The sequence below is a fragment of the Mytilus trossulus genome, chromosome 3 (genome assembly GCF_036588685.1).
Source record: "Mytilus trossulus isolate FHL-02 chromosome 3, PNRI_Mtr1.1.1.hap1, whole genome shotgun sequence".
NCBI lineage: Eukaryota > Metazoa > Mollusca > Bivalvia > Mytilida > Mytilidae > Mytilus > Mytilus trossulus.
In genome coordinates this window covers 24453082-24473327 of record NC_086375.1, presented here as the reverse complement: position 1 = coordinate 24473327, position 20246 = coordinate 24453082, and the positions used below count along the sequence as shown (strand labels likewise).

At 32.3% G+C, this 20246-nt stretch overlaps 1 protein-coding gene and 2 long non-coding RNA genes across 3 annotated transcripts in view; 2 read left to right on the top strand and 1 right to left on the bottom strand.

The window, feature by feature from the left end:
* Positions 1–381: 381 nt before the first annotated feature.
* LOC134710849 (uncharacterized) lies at positions 382–17788 on the bottom strand. The gene is made up of 3 exons (XR_010106132.1): positions 17683–17788; positions 16291–16406; positions 382–960 (listed from the first exon to the last, which is right to left on the bottom strand). It is a non-coding gene; the product is annotated as an uncharacterized LOC134710849 (long non-coding RNA).
* On the top strand, positions 10112–14355 carry LOC134709304 (uncharacterized). The gene is made up of 3 exons (XR_010105945.1): positions 10112–10334; positions 12322–12519; positions 13958–14355. It is a non-coding gene; the product is annotated as an uncharacterized LOC134709304 (long non-coding RNA).
* LOC134710848 (peripherin-2-like) overlaps positions 17782–20246 on the top strand; it is a 36640-nt gene continuing 34175 nt past the window's right edge. Inside the window, exon 1 of the mRNA XM_063571254.1 lies at positions 17782–18421. Within this exon, the coding sequence (XP_063427324.1) occupies positions 17859–18421 (563 nt within the window). The 5' untranslated portion in view covers positions 17782–17858. The remainder of the gene's footprint in view (positions 18422–20246) is intronic.

The following is a 20246-nucleotide window of genomic DNA, read 5'->3' as shown; positions in this document are numbered from 1 at the left end:
AATAACAAAAAGTCAAACAGTATGCACACAGACAGGTCTCATATTGAAACTAGACACAAAAACAAATAACAAAAAGACCAACAACAAACACACAGACTGGTTTCAGATTGGAACTAGACACAAACACAAAAAACAAAAAGACAAATAACATGCACACAGACTGGTTTCAGATTGGAACTAGGCACAAACACATATACCAAAAAGACAAACATCATACACACAGACTGGTTTCATATTTGAACTAGACACAAACAAAAATAACAAAAAGTCAAACAATATGCACACAGACAGGTTTCAGATTGAAACTAGGCACAAACACAAAAAAGAGAGACAAACGACACACACTTTAACTACCGAGAGATCATGTTGCAAAACAGAAACTAAAATATTATATTTTATTAAATATAAAGACAAACTTAAATTAATCGAAGAGACAGTAATTTTGCTAAATTATCATGTCATAAAAAAAATCAATGCACATGACCTGAGTATGTTTACATACTTATTTCTGCAAAGAATGCATTGACTAGCGTTGTAATTATACACGAAGAACAAAACTTTAAATGTCATCCACTTCTTTCAATATTTTATGTTTTGGTGGAATTTTAATACCAGAATATTCATCTGTCATTGCAGGATGCGGTTTAATAGATGCTTCCGATATTGTTTTATATTTAGCAGCTTCTTCTTCGACTTCTGATTCCTCTAAACCAGCAGAGGGTTTTGTTCGATTCCGAACAACTCTTGGTGTTACGTCATCGGGATGTATTTCTCCAATCACCATTTTCGGAGTTATTGTGTATGTTTGGTGATTCCTTTTTTCGTTGGCAAATTTAACACGCGTACCATTATTATCATCGTCATGTTGTGGTGATTGAATTACTACTCTAGCACCTCGTTTTGTTGAGGATGAGGCATTTTGAGCATTTCCCATAGATCTTCACTTGGATTATTTCATATCTGCAAGAAAATAATCGTAAACGGTGAGAAAATGTTGCAACAAAAACACAACTACGATTTGTAAGCTATTTTTTATAATTTTGCCAAAAAAAAAGGACTTTGAGACAAAAAAACAACACAACCATTTGATTGCATTTGTAGACTACTATAGTGTTTTGCTGATTTTGATTTTTGGACAACACTGGACACTTTTAATTTGCAAAACACTCATTTGCAAATCCGCCGCCGCCTCAAACAAAAGCTACAATATCATGTATATAACCAAAATGTGCGGAATTACATGGGATTCAATAATTTCATTGGTTTTCTACTGTTTCTTTCATATTTATTTTGCAATTTGAATTATAAAAACATGGGATTTTCAATATCCCATGGGACAGGGCAAAATCCCATGGGATTGACCATTATCCCATGGGATTTTGGTTAAATCCCATGGGATTTTTTTTGGTCCCATGGGATAATTGTAGTCCCATGGGATATTTGTTGTCCCATGGGACAAAAAAAATCCCATGGGATTTTTATTATCCCATGGGATTTTCAATATCCCATGGGACTAAATAAAATCCTATGGGATTAAAATTATAATTATATATATATAAATATAAAGTTATGTGTATGTTACAATGAATGCTGTTTGGTAGTAAAATGTTTTAAATGTATACAAGTTTTTTTTAATATATTTTTTATATATACATATATATAATTTTTTTTTTCATTTTGTCACATACATGTTTTTTATTTGTTTATATGGCAATAAAGATTAATCTTATTTTGGAATGTATAATAATATTATAGAAAAAGAATAAAGTCCTTTCACTGAAACAAAATGATGAAATGTCTAAATAAATGAAAAAATATTGTTTTGAAATCTTTGTCTTGTTTATTCTATTATGAAAAATAGAACTGAAAAAATATTTTATATATACATAATATTTTTATTCTGACTGAATAGTTTACTCTTTTCATGAGGTAAGATTTTCTTTGTTATAGTTTCATTGCAATACTTGTATAATTTGAATTATATATACTTTTGTGGTGTACATAATAGTATGCTTATATTTGCAAATTTATAATATAAACACTTTTTGTTAAAGTTTTTGTTTTCTTTATTCACAACTTGCTATGTACAATTATTCAGTCCACTATATAAGAGTGAAGTCAATAAATAATTTCATTCACTAGAATATTCCTGCAATTCTTAGACAAAATATTTTTTCAATCTGTTCTTCAAAGATCTTCCTCTGTACATCTTTATTGAATGGAAAGATTCAAATGAGAAAACAAAGCAAGTTTATTTGGACAACAACATTCTAATATTTTGTTCATTCGTTCCATCTTTTAATTGATTATTACATTGTTGTATTTATATGATCAAGTTCTTGTGCATCAATGATCGTGATGATATGACTCCTTTTTGTTTATAGTCATCATGTTAAAATTTCCTCTTTCAAATAAATGTAGGAAAAAACACGTTCCATTTCAAATTAATAAAAAAGTCGCACTATGGAGAAAAATATCAGCTGTAAGTTTTCTGTTCAGTATTGATCTGTGAATGATGACCATGAAAATCAAGATGTCTGACCTACAAATACACAAACTCAAAAATTATCAGTGAAGAGATCAATAAAATGGCTATTTTATCATGTTTATGATTATTATGATAAACTTTCATTTGAATATTCAAGTACTAAATTACAGAAATCGCTTAACTTTTATAAAAGTTTAGTTAAAGAACAGCTTAATTAAAAATTATAATAAACAAGAATTCGTCCAAAGTACATGAATGCCCCACTCGCACTATAATTTTCCATGTTCAATGGACCATGAAATTGGATAAAAAATATAATAAGGCATTAAAATTAGAAAGATAATATCATAAGGAACATGTGTACTAAGTTTCAAGTTGATTGGACTTCAACTTCATCAAAAACTACCTTGACCAAAAACTTTAACCTGAAGTGGGACAGATGGACGAACAGACAGACAAACAAACAGACGGACAAACGGACGCACAGACCAGAAAACATAATGCCCCTCTACTATCGTAGGTGGGCATAAAAATAAAGGCCACTGATGAGTTAAAAAAGATATTACATTTCAAATGCCAAAAAATGGTGTTTTTGCACCAAAGGGAGATAATTTAGAGCTTTTTCAATGATATATACATTTTAAAAGTCAACTGGGGCCAAACCGAATTGATTGTTTTGAATGATTTGGTGTACCGTATGATAAAGTAATAAATAAAATGAGTTACGAAAAAAAAGTATTAAATATTTTTCTGAAATTGTTATACCCTAGAGCCTCTTTAAATGTCATTTGATCTCTATTGGAGAAATGTCTCATTGGAAATCAGACTGCTAAGTGTTTCTTATTTTTATATCAACCCAGCCATATTATACCTGTCCAATATCAGGATCTTGTACATAGTTCAGTGGTTGATGTTGGTTCATATCCGTCATTTTTATTTTTCATAATTTTTTATTTTTATAAATTATTCTGGTATATTTGACGTTTGAATTGATGCTCTGTTTCAAATTTGGTTAGTGTTGTCTTTTATAGATTACTATAACATGTATAGGGTATGGGTTTTCTCATTATTTACACATGTTACAGGTGGCCTCTAATAAGTAATTACAATGGTTACATCAACTAAATTGAACTCTGATGGATAGTTTTCTCATTCATCATACCACATCTTATTTTAATAAATATTTAATCATTATTCACGGACGAAAACTTTTATAACAGTGGACTTACCACTTTGTTGACCTCTGTAAATCTTATTTTGTTGATAATTTCTTCTGTTTATAGTTTCACCTTTATCTTTAATTTTCTTGCCCTACACATAAAAGGGTAAACATCATTTAATGACAAAAATAACTACTATATCATAATTACATGTAGTAGGCAACTGAAAATTTTGCCTTTAATATTTGTATATAACATCAACTTACTCATCATTCTTGCTGTTCAATATCATGAATATTATCATTATTCTATGAATCAGAGGTCACAGTAAAATTAACCTTGGCACGCAGACATCTTTTTTTATATGATACCTTGTATTCATTCCATTCAACAACAAGTAGACATATGCTTAGAAAAACTGATAAAATGACAAAACCAAGAAAACTTATCATTGACCAAAGAACAATAAAATGCAGTCATGGTTTAAGTGATGAATCTGAAAATGCATCACACGGTATAGCTGACTTATTTATTAAACCCTGAAACCAAATTTCAGAAATCCTTCTATTGTAGTTCCTGAGGAAAATGGGACGAAAAATATTCATTTACTGATGCGAGGATGGATGGACAGACAGGGGTAAAACAGTATACCCCCCCTTTTTTAAAGTAGGGGTATAATTTTAATAAGGGGGTATAAAAACCCTTGCAAGATGTCAAAACAAAAAGAAGTAACCTAATTCTTACTTGTTAGGGGCTATTTATTTATTGTCGGTTATACAAATAACAATACAATGTACAACATAAGCTCTGAAGAGCTTTTATCCAACATACATGACAAGCACAATACATTTGTACATGAAACATAAAGCTCATCAATGAGATAGTAGTCTCAGATAGAGAGAGACGGGGTCAACCAAACTCCCCTATTCAATCTGAATGTAGGACAGAAAGTCACATTTAAAAAGTCACACACTGTCACAGGACAAAGAGTCACAATTTAGTTTAAAGATTATTTTTCTTTGAACAAGAAAACACTCTTTTTGTATTTTTCTTGAAGTTTTATACATGAACATGATGTAGCAACTTTGTAATTAAAATTTATTAAAAACAAATAAATCAGTGCTTTAGGTTTGCGCACATTACCATTACATTTGCACACAAAAATCATTACGTACAATGTGTGCAGCTTTTGATTACATTTGCACGCATTTTTTGACATGTAAATATAAAAAAAAGATATGGTATGATTGCGTTTTACAGCTGACTATGCGGTATTGGCTTTACCTCGGCTTTGCTCATTGTTGAAGGCGGTATGGGCTTTACCTCGGCTTTGCTCATTGTTGAAGGCTGTATGGTGACCTATGGTTGTTAATGTCTGTGTCATTTTGGTCTCTTGTGGACAGTTGTCTCATTGGCAATCATTCCACATCTTTTTTATATTGGCTCATTGTTGAAGGCCGTAAAGACCTATAGTTGTTAATGTCTGTGTATTTTGGTCTCTTGTGGACAGTTTTCTCATTGGCAATCATACTTCTTTTTTATAATATGAACATGATGAACAATCATGACAATTTCCTTAAATTAAAAATGAATATATGTAATAAAAAGAAGATATTTCAAAATCTTTTTTCATTTACATTCAAACAATTGTCAACAAATTGTTTGTGACTTTTTGTCCTATCAACTTTGTTACTATATGTCTGAGTCTGACATGTGTCTGACTTTTTGTCCTGGGACTTTTTGTCGGAATGTCCTGTGACTTTCTGTTCGTTTACCTTCCATCTTAATCAGTGAACTGAATAATTGTTTTTTGCAGAAACCGGGTAATGTTAAAAGATCTTAAAAAAATCGCAGGTGCAAATTAAGAGTCAACACTTACACAGGGACTACACAATACTTTTTCAGAATGTCAGCAAAAAAGGATCACTGGTGACAGGGAAGTGTAACCGATGAATATGATTTAGAATCAGATAAGATTTTCCCGGTACGTCAAACACCGCTCAGGAGGACCTCCTGAGTGATTACATGCAGGGCATACAAAGTGCACTCATGACAGACCCTATATAGTCGCCGTATCTGCACACATGATGGATGTACATATTCGTTATAGATCGTTATACACTTCTCATTTTAGAGTTAAATTTGCAAGTAACGGCCGGGGAACCTCTTCAGATTTTAAAATAATAATGCTACTAAAAATTTATTATTTCCCCCAATTTTTGCAATTTCTTCGCTATAATTATTAAATCTTTAAGCGACTGTGCTTTTAGTGAATATAAATGATGACGAGGGCCTCACGAATAAATATAAATATGAAATATACTGGAACATCGATTAGCATAGATCGGGCAGAAGAGTAAACTTCCACATAAATCTCGAAGTTATTTATGACGGATAATATAGACTCTGCTCCTGAATAAAGTTGTCAAATACATTAATTTGTGTTTTTTACTTCTACAAGAAATTTGATTCAAATGCTAATTACGCACCATTTGCTGAGCAGAGAATCATTCTAAGCCAGGAACAGTCTATACTAACTGATAACAGTAAGAATAGAAAGTCTCTGTAAAAAGGCAGTCAAATCCTAACAGAACTGTAACTTAATGATACATGTACATCAAGTTCCAGCACCTCACCAACCACCCTTGCCTTGCATACTGAGCTGGCAAACTGGTGTGTGTCAGTATTTTGATATATAATTTTACAACGATCCTTAAAAAATTACCAAACAAACGTTGAATCAAACGATATGAACCTACGCAGTTTTATCTAAATCTTTGTTAAAATACGATTTTAAATTGTTCAATTCTTTCTTTTTCATAATTTTGTCAAAGTCTACTTTTTAAAGTTTTAAATTTTAAAGAAAAAAATAATATTCCATTTTGATTTGAAGAAAATCTTTTTGAACTGTTATGACATGGTGTTGCAAAGCTGATTACAGGTAACTAACATACAGTATTTTTCCATTACAACAGTGCGTGTATTCTCGGGTGTGTATAACGTATAGTTTTCCAGAGAACATCCTGTCTACGTGTAATACAGATTGATGACATTATACAACTTTTCTTTTGTTAAATGTGATAAGGTATCTGTGTCCATTCGCTATTTCAACACCACTAATTTTTCGACGAGAAAAAATAAAAAAATAATTTATATGAAATTAAGAAGAAAAGTAGCAAATATATGAACTTCAGTAATTACGCATTGAGTAAACATAATTTCAATATTGCATGAACAAATCCGTGAGAAAACGTATACATGTATGAATTAAGATGTGTTTAAAAAGACCCATTGGCTTTATTTCACACTAGGACCTAAGATAACTAGAACTAAGCAATGTTTGATGGTTGAGTGGGGACTCATTGACTGCCTTAGAGGGGTCACGTCCAGTCATGCTTCCGTGATTCCCTATATAATCTACCATTTGTTTCCCAAGATTTAGGGGGGGGGGGGGGGGGGGGGCGGCTGGAAAAAACGAAATCCGCCTCTGCTAATTGGGAAGTCATTTGGTCTGATACACACATATATATAAATATACCTCTGTGGCGGATCCAGCAATGTGAAAAAGGGGGGTCTCAACCCAGGACAAAAGGATGAGGGGGTGGTTCCAACCATATGTCCCCATTCAAATGCATTGATCGTTCAAAAAAGGAGTGGTTCCAAACCCCCGAAACCCTCCCCCTGGATCCGCCACTGATACCTAGTATGCATATGATTAAGAACAGCTTTAAATATATGCATATAAAATAATGGTACGTCTAAAAACCGTTCAGGATCTCTTGGTTGCACACTGGACATTAAGTAACTTAGGACATGTATATATAATAGTGAGAGTTCAGGGTATACATTCGATTAATATAAACTTATTTCATAATTTTGTAATTTTTGTTTTGGTAAAATCAGAGACATATAATACATGTATTGAGACATATATTATACACGTACATATAATACATGTGTCTCTGAAAAAATCAAACCATCTTTAAAGAAGTTATTTCAGTTTGAATCGACTGTCTTTTGCATTAGGATTCCAAAACGTTAATGTTATTTACAAATGCCAAAACCTGCAAATATATTTTAGGCAGAAAGAAACATTTATATTCAGTGATTTTTACACTAAACGTTTTTGTAATTTGTTTTAAAAATATTAAAAAGTACATGTACATCGTTTTTTCCAGATTTGTATAGTAAGTGGTTTAATTAAGTTCCCTTGATGAAATTTAAATTGCGAGACGCTAATTAATAAACTAACTATCGGCATGCGCCGTTATTTGGGATACGTCACGGATGACCTATGGTCATATTAAGGGCATACGATACAGTTTTGATCCTGTATTTACAAGTTCGTGAAAATTTGCATAAAGGCTATTTTTTACCTGATTAAATCAAATATGTAATAAAAAATATACCTTCATGTGCTTCTTTTTGAGTAAAATGAGTTAGAAATTTTGTATATTTGCTCAAAATTCAGATTTGTGGCCGTAATTTCTTTTTCGAAAGAAAGACATAACTTTTTTGTTATAAAAGATAAACACAAATTGTTTTTTGTTAAATAATCAGTAATTTCTGTATTTTATTAGTATCCTAAAATATTATGCATTTTTTATTCAGAAACAACTTATATTTATCAAATGTTCATGAATTGAGGAAAATACGTCATTTTTTGCTGCATGTTTATCAAAATTTAAAAAAAATCCTCTATTTACAGTTTTATAAAATTTGGGTCACATAATCTCCCTGCAAATTGAAACAAATTGCTGTTTTGAAAAAGAGGGGTCCATGAACTCGTTTTCAAATTAAATCAGTTTGAATGATAAAAATCAGTCGAAAATTGCATCTTTTTTTTTTAATTTGAAAACGAGTTCATGGACCCCTATTTTTCAAAACGGCATTTTGTTTCATTTTGCAGGGAGATTATGTGACCCAAATTTTATAAAACTGTAAATAGAGGATTTTTTTTAATTTTGATACAGAAAAAAACTATAAAATAATTTTCTTTATTTGTGAACTGCAAAACACAACAAATTAATTTACCCGTCATCATGAAAAATAAACTGAAAAAGTACATCGAATGAGATATTTTATATTTTCTATATATATGCAAATTCATGTTAAAGGTAAAACTGAACTAACAATACAATTCCTAAAAAAAATCATGGCTCAGTAGTTGTGTAATCAGTGACACGTGCCCTCATTATTTTATAAGAATTAACATATCTATCTCAGTTCGATTCAGGCGGGGATCCAGAGGGGGGGAGTTGGAACCCCCCCTTTTTTTTGGCCGATCAATGCATTTGAATGGGGACATGTAGTTGACCCCCCCCCCATTTTGTCCTGGGTTAGGACCCCCCTTTTTAAAATGGCTGGATCCGCCCCTGCGATTTCAAATTCTACCAAAATTTAACTCTAAAATAAGAAGCGTATAACGAATATAAACATCCATCATGTGTGCAGATACGATGACGTTAATGGGTCCTGAGTGCACTTTGTATGTCCTAAGTGCACTCAGTAGGTCCTGAGCGGTTGTTAAGACGTACCCGAAGAATAAATCATTTCCTGAACCTAAAATACATTTAACTGTAATTAAAGAAAATTCGCCTACAACATTATCTCATATATTTAAACAATTGTAAAATAATTAATTCAACGACTTTCTGTCTGTTTACTTATACTTTTCTTGTTCAGTTTTTGTTTATACCCCTAATAGATGAAGTATTTTTTTTAGGAAAATTTACAACTAGATGAACGGAATTAAGTACTTTTTTAGGAAAATTTACAACTCAAATTTTCAAAAACAGAATTCTACACTTTTTACCTAGATTTTTTTCTCTGTCTCAAAGCCGCAACTGGTGACCCCGTATCAAACATAGCGACCAACACCGTCACATGACGTATTCTCGATGTTGAGGTATTGACAATATACAAGCAAATTTATCAATATACAGCAAGTAAGTAATTTGGTGTTGAATGCCAGTAGATCAGAATTTATTAATTGAACTTTACCTGTTTAAGGGGCACTATATATAGCTGCCAAATTCATGTTCTTCATCGATTTTAATAAAATTCACATAACGTGTATATAGTGTTGAATTGTTTATTAAAATGTGACGCACAATCTTGGCTGATATGCATAAAACCATTATATTTCATGACACTGCATGAAAAAGAAATTGACTTATCGCATAATACCAGAACCAGAGACATATATATATTGTATCTAATATCTCTGCCAAAACTAAAAAATAAACTACCGTAAGTCCACATAAGAGGGTATGGATGTAAATTAACAGAATAGAGAACAAAGGACAAAGAAAAAAAAGGAATAAAGCGGAATAGTGAAAGAAAGAGATTAATGGAAAAAAGTGTAAGTTATTAAAAATATAACTAAAAAAAAGACACCCCGCCGAGACGAGCCTTACATGCAACTGTTATTTGACGTTGCCGAGTTATTTTAAGATTAAGACATGTATTAGTAGTCAGCCCGTAAAGCCTCTTGCACCAATTTGAGGATTACCCAAGGTTAATTTTACGGCGGCTCATTTTATTTTGGCTTAGAAATAATCATAATTGACAAGTTTCCTTCCCCTGCACTTTCGATCCCACATGTAAATAGCACGGTGATTTCAAATAAGACATTGATACATTACAACACTTGCCGTCAGTATTTGAATATATTGATTAAGAAGGTATAGAAGATTAATGCACGCACACTATTATCCACCACTGGCCTAAATAGTTAGTCCGCAAACAACGAGGGTCATAAAAACCCAGCACTTTGAACACAGCCACCGGCATGGTGTGAATCTGAAAGCTTCCCACTATCCATTTCTACCAAAACTTTTGCCTTTCATTTATCAAAAATGAAATATGTTGATATTAATGGTATACATGTATAAGAATTATTGGGGAATTCAAACCATTCCTATTGTAAGTGATAAAACTAAATTTATATCAGGGTGATTGAAATGAGGGGAAAAAAGGGGTGATCAGGAGTTAGGGCCCCCTGTTTGGGAAAAAAATTGGTTGATTAAATATGGAATCACTGTGGCATGGCAGGAGCAGGCCCCTCTTAGGCAGTCGGTGGGCCCCCACTTATGAAAAATTCTGGATCCACTACTGTGGTCTTCAGTCATGTCAGTTGTATTATCTTTTAAAAAAAAATTACACCTGTGTAGTGTATATATCTAAAGTGTAAATCAAGGGAAAATAATGTAAACTATCTGTGCAATGGGACCTATTAAAAGGTATTTGGGGGGGGGGGGGGGGGAGGAGGGAGGGTGAGTCCATGGGAGGTAATCCCCACCCCCTTCAATTTGAGAATATGCTATTATCTTGTAAACGGTACAGATCCCCACCCCTAAATCATATTAATTCTTGAATGGGACGATAAAACAAATGAAATTAAATTAAAAGGAGGTCTTTGGGGGTTACCCCACCCTGTTCAATTTGAGAATGTGCTCTTATCTTGTGAACGATCCAGATCCCCACCCCTAAACCATATATATTCTTGTCGGGGACAATAAAATTAATGAAATAAAATAAAAGGGAAGTCCCACCCCCTCTAGTTTGAAAACTTGTAAACGGTCAAGATCCCCACCCCTAAACCATATATATATTCTTGTATAGAACAATAAAACAAATCAAATGAAATATAGGGAGAGTCCATTGGGGTCACCCCACGGTCCACCCCTACATGTTTGAGAAACTTTTAAATTGTTGAGATCCCCAGTGGTTAAGTGAAAAAAATTCCATATCCCTGTTCCCCACCCTCAAACCATCTATATTCTTGTATGAGACAATAAAACAAATCAAATGAATATAGGACCATCCCCTTTGTCTTGGGTTGGGAACTCCTGCTTTTTAAAATGGATCCGCCCCGGCATACCATCTAGCTAGCTATAAAGGCTTTAAAAATATGAAATCAAACAAGGAAATTAACGGTGTAGGCAACTGTTTTGAATTAAAAAAAAAAGCCTTTTACATATATAACAATGTTGAATTTTTTGTGCATTTATTTTTGCTTACCGTATTTTCAATAATGGACAAAATTGCATGATTGAATATTGTAATTTAAGAAAAATCAGCATACATGTTATAAAATAGGAAGTGGAAACTAGGAATTTGACAAAGAGACAGCAACCCAATCAAAGAGCAGACAACGACCGAAGGTCACCTATGGGTCTTCAATGCAGTGAGAAGATTTCAGCACTGGTCTTCAGCTCATAAATATGTATTAGAAATGAAAATGAGATACAGCTTTCAGTTGTATTAATAAAAACCTCACAATAAGTTCTGAATAGCAGAATATACAGTATTGCAAGATTCTCTCAAAATGTACACACAGAGCTGAAAAACTGTAAAATTAATCATGCTTATTTAACATTAAAGTCCATGGAGTCCATCTAAATATGCATACTCTCGTACAAAGGAATTTAAGTATGCAATAGACATCAAGTTTTCAAAAATAAGAGTATCTATGCCATTAATTTACGACAAGATTTTCAATCAAGTAATAATTTCGGTTTGTTTAAATATTTTGGAGGTTAGTATGACCTCCTTTTTGGTGATGATATTTTCGTTTTAAAGTTGGGAAAATTGGTTGTACATGTACCAACAAAAATAAAAACGCAAAGTCAATCTAGAATTATGTTTTTAACATTTTTTTATGTTTAGGTTGTCAGCAAGATGAAAAGGACAAGTATGCAGTTCGAAATTCAAAATGTGGATAAGCTGAGGTTCAAGGTCTTACCTTTGCAGATTTTCATATTTTGCATGAATGAATTCAAAGGTTATATGATGGATGGCAGAGAAAGAAAAAAAACCTTTTCAATTATCCTGCTCCTGGATAAATGTAAAACATCTTGTTTTTCGGTAAGTTTTATGCTCTGTTTTGATAGTGTTAGCGCATTCATCTGTCCAGTCTTTCCTCTAAATTGTATCCTCTTTAAGCTTTTGGTGAGTGTTCGCCATGAATTTCAGTAAGTAACTTGTGGATTTACATGTATATACTCAAAATTTAGTACTAATATTAATGGGATTTTAGCATGACATCCTGCCAAATGCTTGTTAATCATGTTTATGTTCCAGAACATACAAGTATTTGGACTACGCATACAGTCTGCCCAATTTTAAGAAGTTGGTCAAGTTTATTAGAAACAAATGTGCAGTACAGATCAACATAACTGAAATCTTTGACTTTAATAGATTAATACAAAAAGTTTAATTGCAATTAAAATAAAAACACATGTTTGGTCGAGCTGGTACCAGACAGTGCAAGTATACTTAAATGGTCTGACTGTACACATATGGTGGGACTGTAAGTTCTGGACCGTAAACGTAAGATCCAAATACTGATATGGTCTGGAACATTGATACATGTCTTAAAATTAATACCAAACAGTCATTGGTGTTTTTGAACTTGGTAATAAGTTATTTGATAGAACTATAGTGTTTTGGGATATCAAAATCAAAAATATCCCATTTTTACTTTTAATAAAGAAGAAGATTATTGATTTATGTATAAATGTATATTAAAATGAGACAGTAAGCCAACAACACAAAAAATAAGGATGAAACATACATAATTTTTTTGTATCAATGTTATAATTTCCAATATGTTCAAAGAGTTCAAGGTATTTTTTCATTGAAATAAAACACAAATTGTAATCTGTCAGAACTTCAAAAGCTTAAAGAAATATTGTTTCTGTTGTCTACATTTTGTATAATATATTGCAAATTCTTGTGAAGATTATGAATAATGGAATGTTATTATAGTTGTCAGTTTTAACATTGATCTTTATACTGTATATTCATAAATATTGTGTGCATTTATTATTGCGATTCTGTCATTTTAGACTTAAATGCGATTTTAAATTTTACGATTTTGAGAAAAATCTTGTTTAATCCATATATAAAAATATTTCATAATGCGAGTTTAAATTATTGCGTTTACAACTCTGTTGCATTTTTCGCAATAAAAAAAAACTCACATTAATTCTGAATTTACAGTATATATATTATGTATATAACTTGGGAAAATACCCAAATGTTATAAAGAAGAACAAATTAATTAATTGTTATATGGTAATAGAATAGGAAGATGTGGTATATTGCTAATTTGACAACCCTCCATCAGAGACCAAAGAATGTAGGCCGTTAGCAACTGATGACACTGGACAACCTTTAACAATCAGTAAAATCCATACCGCATAGCTATTTTTATTGAAAATCATATTATTGCATACATGTAGCAATAATATGATTTTAACAGTATAATACATTACTTTAGATTTTATTGGTTCTTTTTCAGAAGGATTGAAATTCACCACCTAGAATAAATGGAGAAAACATAAAAACAAGACCAGAATAAATATAAAGACAAAAGTTGGATCAGTTATTATTTTCATCACTCAGTCAATGATTTGAAGTTCTTTTAAATACAAAAAAATAATGAAACCAAAATAATGTCAAAGTTCTGTGCTGAATGACCAAAAAGTGGACTATACCATCAAACAATGCTGGATGATAAGAAACTATTAATGTTTTGTGTTGAGGGAAATTGTGAAAAAAATTAGATTTACTTAAATAGCTACTAGTACATGTAGTATTTTAAGCCTAACAATGGAGTTTTTATTGATTTCAAATGGGAAATAATTGTGTTTTAAGAAAGTATTCTATAATTCATGAATAAACATATATTGATACTTACATTATCTGCTTTGTTGTTTAAAAGTTTAGTTTTGAACAGTTATAGAACAATATGCTAAATTAACATTTCCCAAGAAAAAAAGATATTCAATTAAAAAGATTCATATTATAATAATTTACTACCAAATAGAATACATTGTAACATACACATTACTGTATGTTTATATCTATATATTTACAATTAGAATCCCATAGGATTTTAATTTGTCCCATGGGATATTAAAAATCCCATGGGATAATAAAAATCCCATGGGATTTTTTTTGTCCCATGGGACAACAAATATCCCATGGGACTACAATTATCCCATGGGACCAAAAAAAATCCCATGGGATAATGGTCAATCCCATGGGATTTTGCCCTGTCCCATGGGATATTGAAAATCCCATGTTTTTATAATTCAAATTGCAAAATAAATATGAAAGAAACAGTAGAAAACCAATGAAATTATTGAATCCCATGTAATTCCGCACATTTTGGTCATATACATGATATTGTAGCTTTTGTTTGAGGCGGCGGCGGATTTGCAAATGAGTGTTTTGCAAATTAAAAGTGTCCAGTGTTACAGATACTTAATTCCGTTATTTTTCCAGTATAGTAGTTCTATCTCGTCTCTTTCTTTTTAATATATACCTGCTTTGATAAGTGTTTGGTATGGCTTTAATTTTTTACTTCTGTTCTCGTACTATGAACAACAAAATCCCCTTATTTTATTGATTTTGTATTCCCAATGTGTCATAGATCAAATGTATTCGTTCAGTGCATGTTCACTTGTATATCAGTGTTAATATGTGAATAGGGGTAGTTTGAAACCCTAGCAGCACATTTGCACCAACGTCCAAATTTATGGATAAAATATAGTTTGAAGGTGAACAAATCGTATATATGTATATGTATAAAGAATGATCAAGATTACAATTAATAATTTATCGTTTATTTGAGTAACTATTACAGTTCAAATATGGAAGTATAACACTAATCAGGAATGTCTGAAATATTGATGGTACCAACATTTCAAACTTGCCATCACTAAGGGACGACATCAAAAGATCAATGTAGGATAAAAAAAAAACTCAATTCAAATAGATCAGTTGAAAAAGGGGGGGGGGGTAAAAATTGCGACACGTTTTGTTTATCCAACATCTATTTTTCATATTTCCACTGATATTGTTCAATCAATTATTCCCGATGGGTCAGTAAAAAAAAACTATGTGATTTTTTTTATCCTACATTGAACTTTTGATGTCATCCCTAAGCAATAAGAAAGCAACACGGTCGAAATGAATTTATTAAGTTCACCATCTTCACATGCATGTATAATGTTTGCTGTTGTTAGTTTTTTTCAATCATTATTTGATTTTTGAATCATTGAAAATTTGGTATATTTTATCAACAGGAACAAATAAGCGAAATCTGTTACAATTTTGCCTATTATTATGCATACAGTAAAAAAAAATATGTAACACACTTACCATCTTAACTTCATATACATAAATTGTCATCCATTGAATTTAAATACTCGAGCAGACTATAGCTATGAACGCGGCATTGAAATTTGATGAATACAAACCGTAATGGATCTGGATATCAAAAGATCTATACCTATACACATACCCATACTGACAATAAAGTAATTAAGATTCAAATATTTAATAGAATTATATATCTAACACAAAAGAGACAAATCCGTACAATAATATAAGGCCATGAAAAGAACAGGGAGTGTTTGTCTTAACCCTATCTACCCAGGAAAATGTTCCTATACTCAAAATCTTTAATCGTCCTGATGTGATTTTTTATCAGATAGGCATATGAAGACTTTAAAACATCTGACACTTCAATTTCTCTCAGAAGAAAAACAAGTAAATGCATACCTTCTGTCTCTATCTAGGATTTAGGCAAACCAAAATATTTTTAAGTTTACTGTTTAGCCTTACCGTTATTCAAAGCTCTTCTGTTCCCCAGAATGTAAACTCATCTGCTCTTTCTGATTCGTTCAGTTTTTGTCTTTCTGTTTCTGTAATTCTTTCTTCTTCTGTTTCTCTGTACTTTTCTGAAAGAGTAGTTGAATGTTCAACAGTATTTTGGCTTTGTTGAATATTTTGTTGAGTTGTCTCAGGCTCGTGTGTTGGCTTGGTTAAAGCCTTTGTTTCAGCGCTGTCAATGTTATCAGATGTCTGTTTGATTGTTTGACCTTTACTACCTGAAGTTCCCATTTTATAATCGGTTTAACAAAAATGAAATTCCTTTCACTAATGTATGTTCAATTTTGAATTCAAACTACTTTAAAGGTTCATTGATGCTTGGTATGTATTCAAAAGATATATCTAAATTTAAATTTGCATAATGACAGTACAATAAGTTAAATAGAAGTTACGCTGCGCACACACAGTTTTGGGGATGAGGTTGTATTAATGAATATAGAATTGTGACCTTACAAATGTATCTTTTTGGTTTTAATGGATTTAAACTTTGTATATATTTACTCAAAACATTGAACTTTCAAGGTCATGTCATCGTGCACTGATTATAGTTCTGCTTTATGACAAGTACCGAAAGAACAGTTGCAGATATTAGAATCAAAAGCGGATCCAGAAATGTTCACGGCAACATTTAAATAAAGAAAAATTTGAACAAGTTAACAAAACAAGCTTTCTGCATTTCTGCATTTTCTCTATTTACCGGAAATGTTGGATTTTTTAGTAATCTATATATATTTCTATACACAAGATCATTTAGGTCTTAGTACTGTCTTCAACACGGAGCCTTGTCTATATATACTAGTATAAAGGATTTTTCTTTTACAAATTGTGAGTTGGATGAAGAGTTGTCTCATTAGTCATCAGCACTAACACCAATTCTTCTCAGTAAAATCCGCCATAAGTATTTAGCTCGCAATATGTCCGGCACAAATTCAATCATATGAAAAAAATAGAAGATGTGGCATTGAATGATTGCTTTTGAGACAACACACCACCAGAGATTAAATGACATAACCAGTGGGGGATCGATAACTTTTTATACGGGTGCCGCTGAAGCTTCAGTGATTCCCTAAATAATCAAACAAATATTTCCAACAAAAAGCCTAGATCCTCCTCTGAATTTAAGAACGAAACAAAAATTGACTGGACACATAAATTTCCCGGAAAAAAATGGTGCCCCAACCTCTGGATACGCCTTTGGTAAAGCCATGATCAAACAAGGTCGTCGTATGGCCTTCAACAATGAGAAAAACACATTTCTCACTTTCCGCTTTGAAGTACGGTAATTTTGTTATATCACTTTTACATTGAATGATAAGTAATAACTTGCATGAATTAGTAATTCACCTGTTTAGACACTTTATGGTGAACATAAAACTACGTTGTAAAAATTATTGAAAATACTACGGGAAATTTCAATTACGTCAATCTGGATGATGTGACGTCATTAGCGTTATCTTAACACTTCCGCTTCCTGTTGTTTGTCTTTGACTTTGTTGACTAAAATTATGTGAAAATACAGAATGTGTATAACCATAGACGTTGATGAAGATGGAAGGGAGAAGCTTGGTTTGGCAGGGACGGCCCTTGGTGGAATATTGGCATTCTTTGGTTTTATTCTAATGATTTTAGCGGGATTTATCAAAATAAACATTGACGATAAGTTAGTGTTGATGAAAGGATATGATCCCGATGTGCTACCGTCATTCTTGCTCACTGTCGGAATAATCATGTTTGTGACAAATTTGGTCATGGCAAAAGTTTGTTATGATAGTGGTTATCCAGAAACTAGAGGGCGATTCCAAAATCTACTCATTTTATTTCTGCTGTATCTCTTTGTTATTATATGGTTTATTTTTGCTGCTTCGATGTTGTGTTTTTCACATAGCGGTGAAATCAAAGATTCTTTGAAGGAAGGAATAACTAAAATGATGAGTGTTTATCATAACGATCAGAAGGCGAAACTTTTAATCGACAGATTGCAACTGGACTATCATTGTTGTGGTAGTATAAATCACGAAGACTGGGAAAAAATTGGATGGATGAACATGAAATATATTAATGTTAACAATCCAGAAACAAAAAAGTATGTATGTTTATAAATTTAATCACAATTAATCCTGCTATCAAGGTTTTTATTATACGACCGCAAATTTTGAAAAAAAATTCATCGTATATTGCTATCACGTTGGCGTCGTCGTCTGCGTCGTCGTCGTCGTCGTCCGAATACTTTTAGTTTTCGCACTCTAACTTTAGTAAAAGTGAATAGAAATCTATGAAATTTTAACACAAGGTTCATGACCATAAAAGGAAGGTTGGTATTGATTTTGGGAGTTAGGGGCCAAAAAGGGCCCCAATAAGCATTTTCTTGGTTTTCGCACTATAACTTTAGTTTATTTAAAGTGAATAGAAATCTATGAAATTTTGACACAAGGTTTATGACCACAAAAGAAAGGTTGGGATTGATTTTGGGAATTTTGGTTTCAACAGTTTAGGAATTAGGGGCCAAAAAAGGGCCCAAATTGTGGGGACGATATCTTATAATATGACTCTGATAAAATACACAACAGCTTTGTAGTTTGACGTTTACTAGTTACTAACCAAATATAAGGAGACGTCGCCGTGTGACGTCGCCGTTAGATACAATGTGACTTCCGATACGTTGCCGGTCCCGCGGTCTTCTCGACATTCTCGGGGCCTCAAAAAAAATTACTTTACGTAGAAAAGAAAATTGAAATACAATATATAAATAACATTAAATTAAGATTAAAGTCTCTCAAAATAAAAAAAATCACAGTTCTTTGAATTTCACAGATGAACTAACGTAGTTCATAAAAAAAAAATCGCATAACTTTAATAGTTCATTATCATGGCGCAACGCATATCTAAACAAATATGCTCGATCACTTTACTTCGAAAGTCCATAAAATGTTTTAATGTTCTCTTTCGCACGTTTAGATGCTTCTCTGGTGGATAACTGTCGTTCTGTGACATCGTCTTTCTTCGTCGGGTGTGTTGTTTTTTGTTCCGTGTCCGTGTTTTCACTCTCTATATGGATTTCGAGCGGATATAACTTTACAATTGGTCTATTTGTAATTCCGTTCTTAGTTCTTACAACTGCAGAACGAACATGTCCATCATTTCCTTTAACTAAATCCTCAACAATTGCGGTTTTCCATCCAATTCTAGGTTTCTCATCGTGAATTTGTACTAAGTCTCCAATTTCAATCCTTCTTTTATTATTCCCGGTTTTTTGGTGAAATTCTCTGAGAGAAGTCAGGTACTCTGATTTCCATCGATTCCAAAATTGTTGAATTATTAACGATTGTCTCTTTGCACGTTTGTTTAAATTCGTAATGTTCATGAACTCATAGTTTTCAATATCAATATCTTCTCCACGAGGATATGGCAGTGTATTAATGCGTCGTCCGTATAAAAGATGAGCTGGAGTAAGAGGTTCCGAATCCACTACATCTGAAGAAATGTAAGTTAAGGGTCGATCATTGAGAATAGATTCAACCTCCGTTGTTACTGTTTGAAGTGTTTCTAAATCAATTAGCGATTTACCAAGTACCTTTCGTATGCTAGTTTTTGTTAAACCAATGAGACGTTCCCACCAGCCTCCAAACCAGGGTGCGCGTTTCGGTATAAATCGCCATTCAATTCCTTGTAAAGAAAATGCTTCCTGTAATTTCTCAGATTTACATAGTCGTGTTATTTCATCTGAAGCAGAAACAAAAGTAGATGCATTGTCTGATAGAATCAATCGCAGTAAAGATTTTCTGCTAACAAAACGCCTAAACGCTTGTAAAAACGTATCCACTGTTAAGTTTGTTACCACTTCCAAATGTATTGCTCTAGTTGAAGCGCACGTAAATAAGCAAATGTATGCTTTAACTAACGACTTGTCT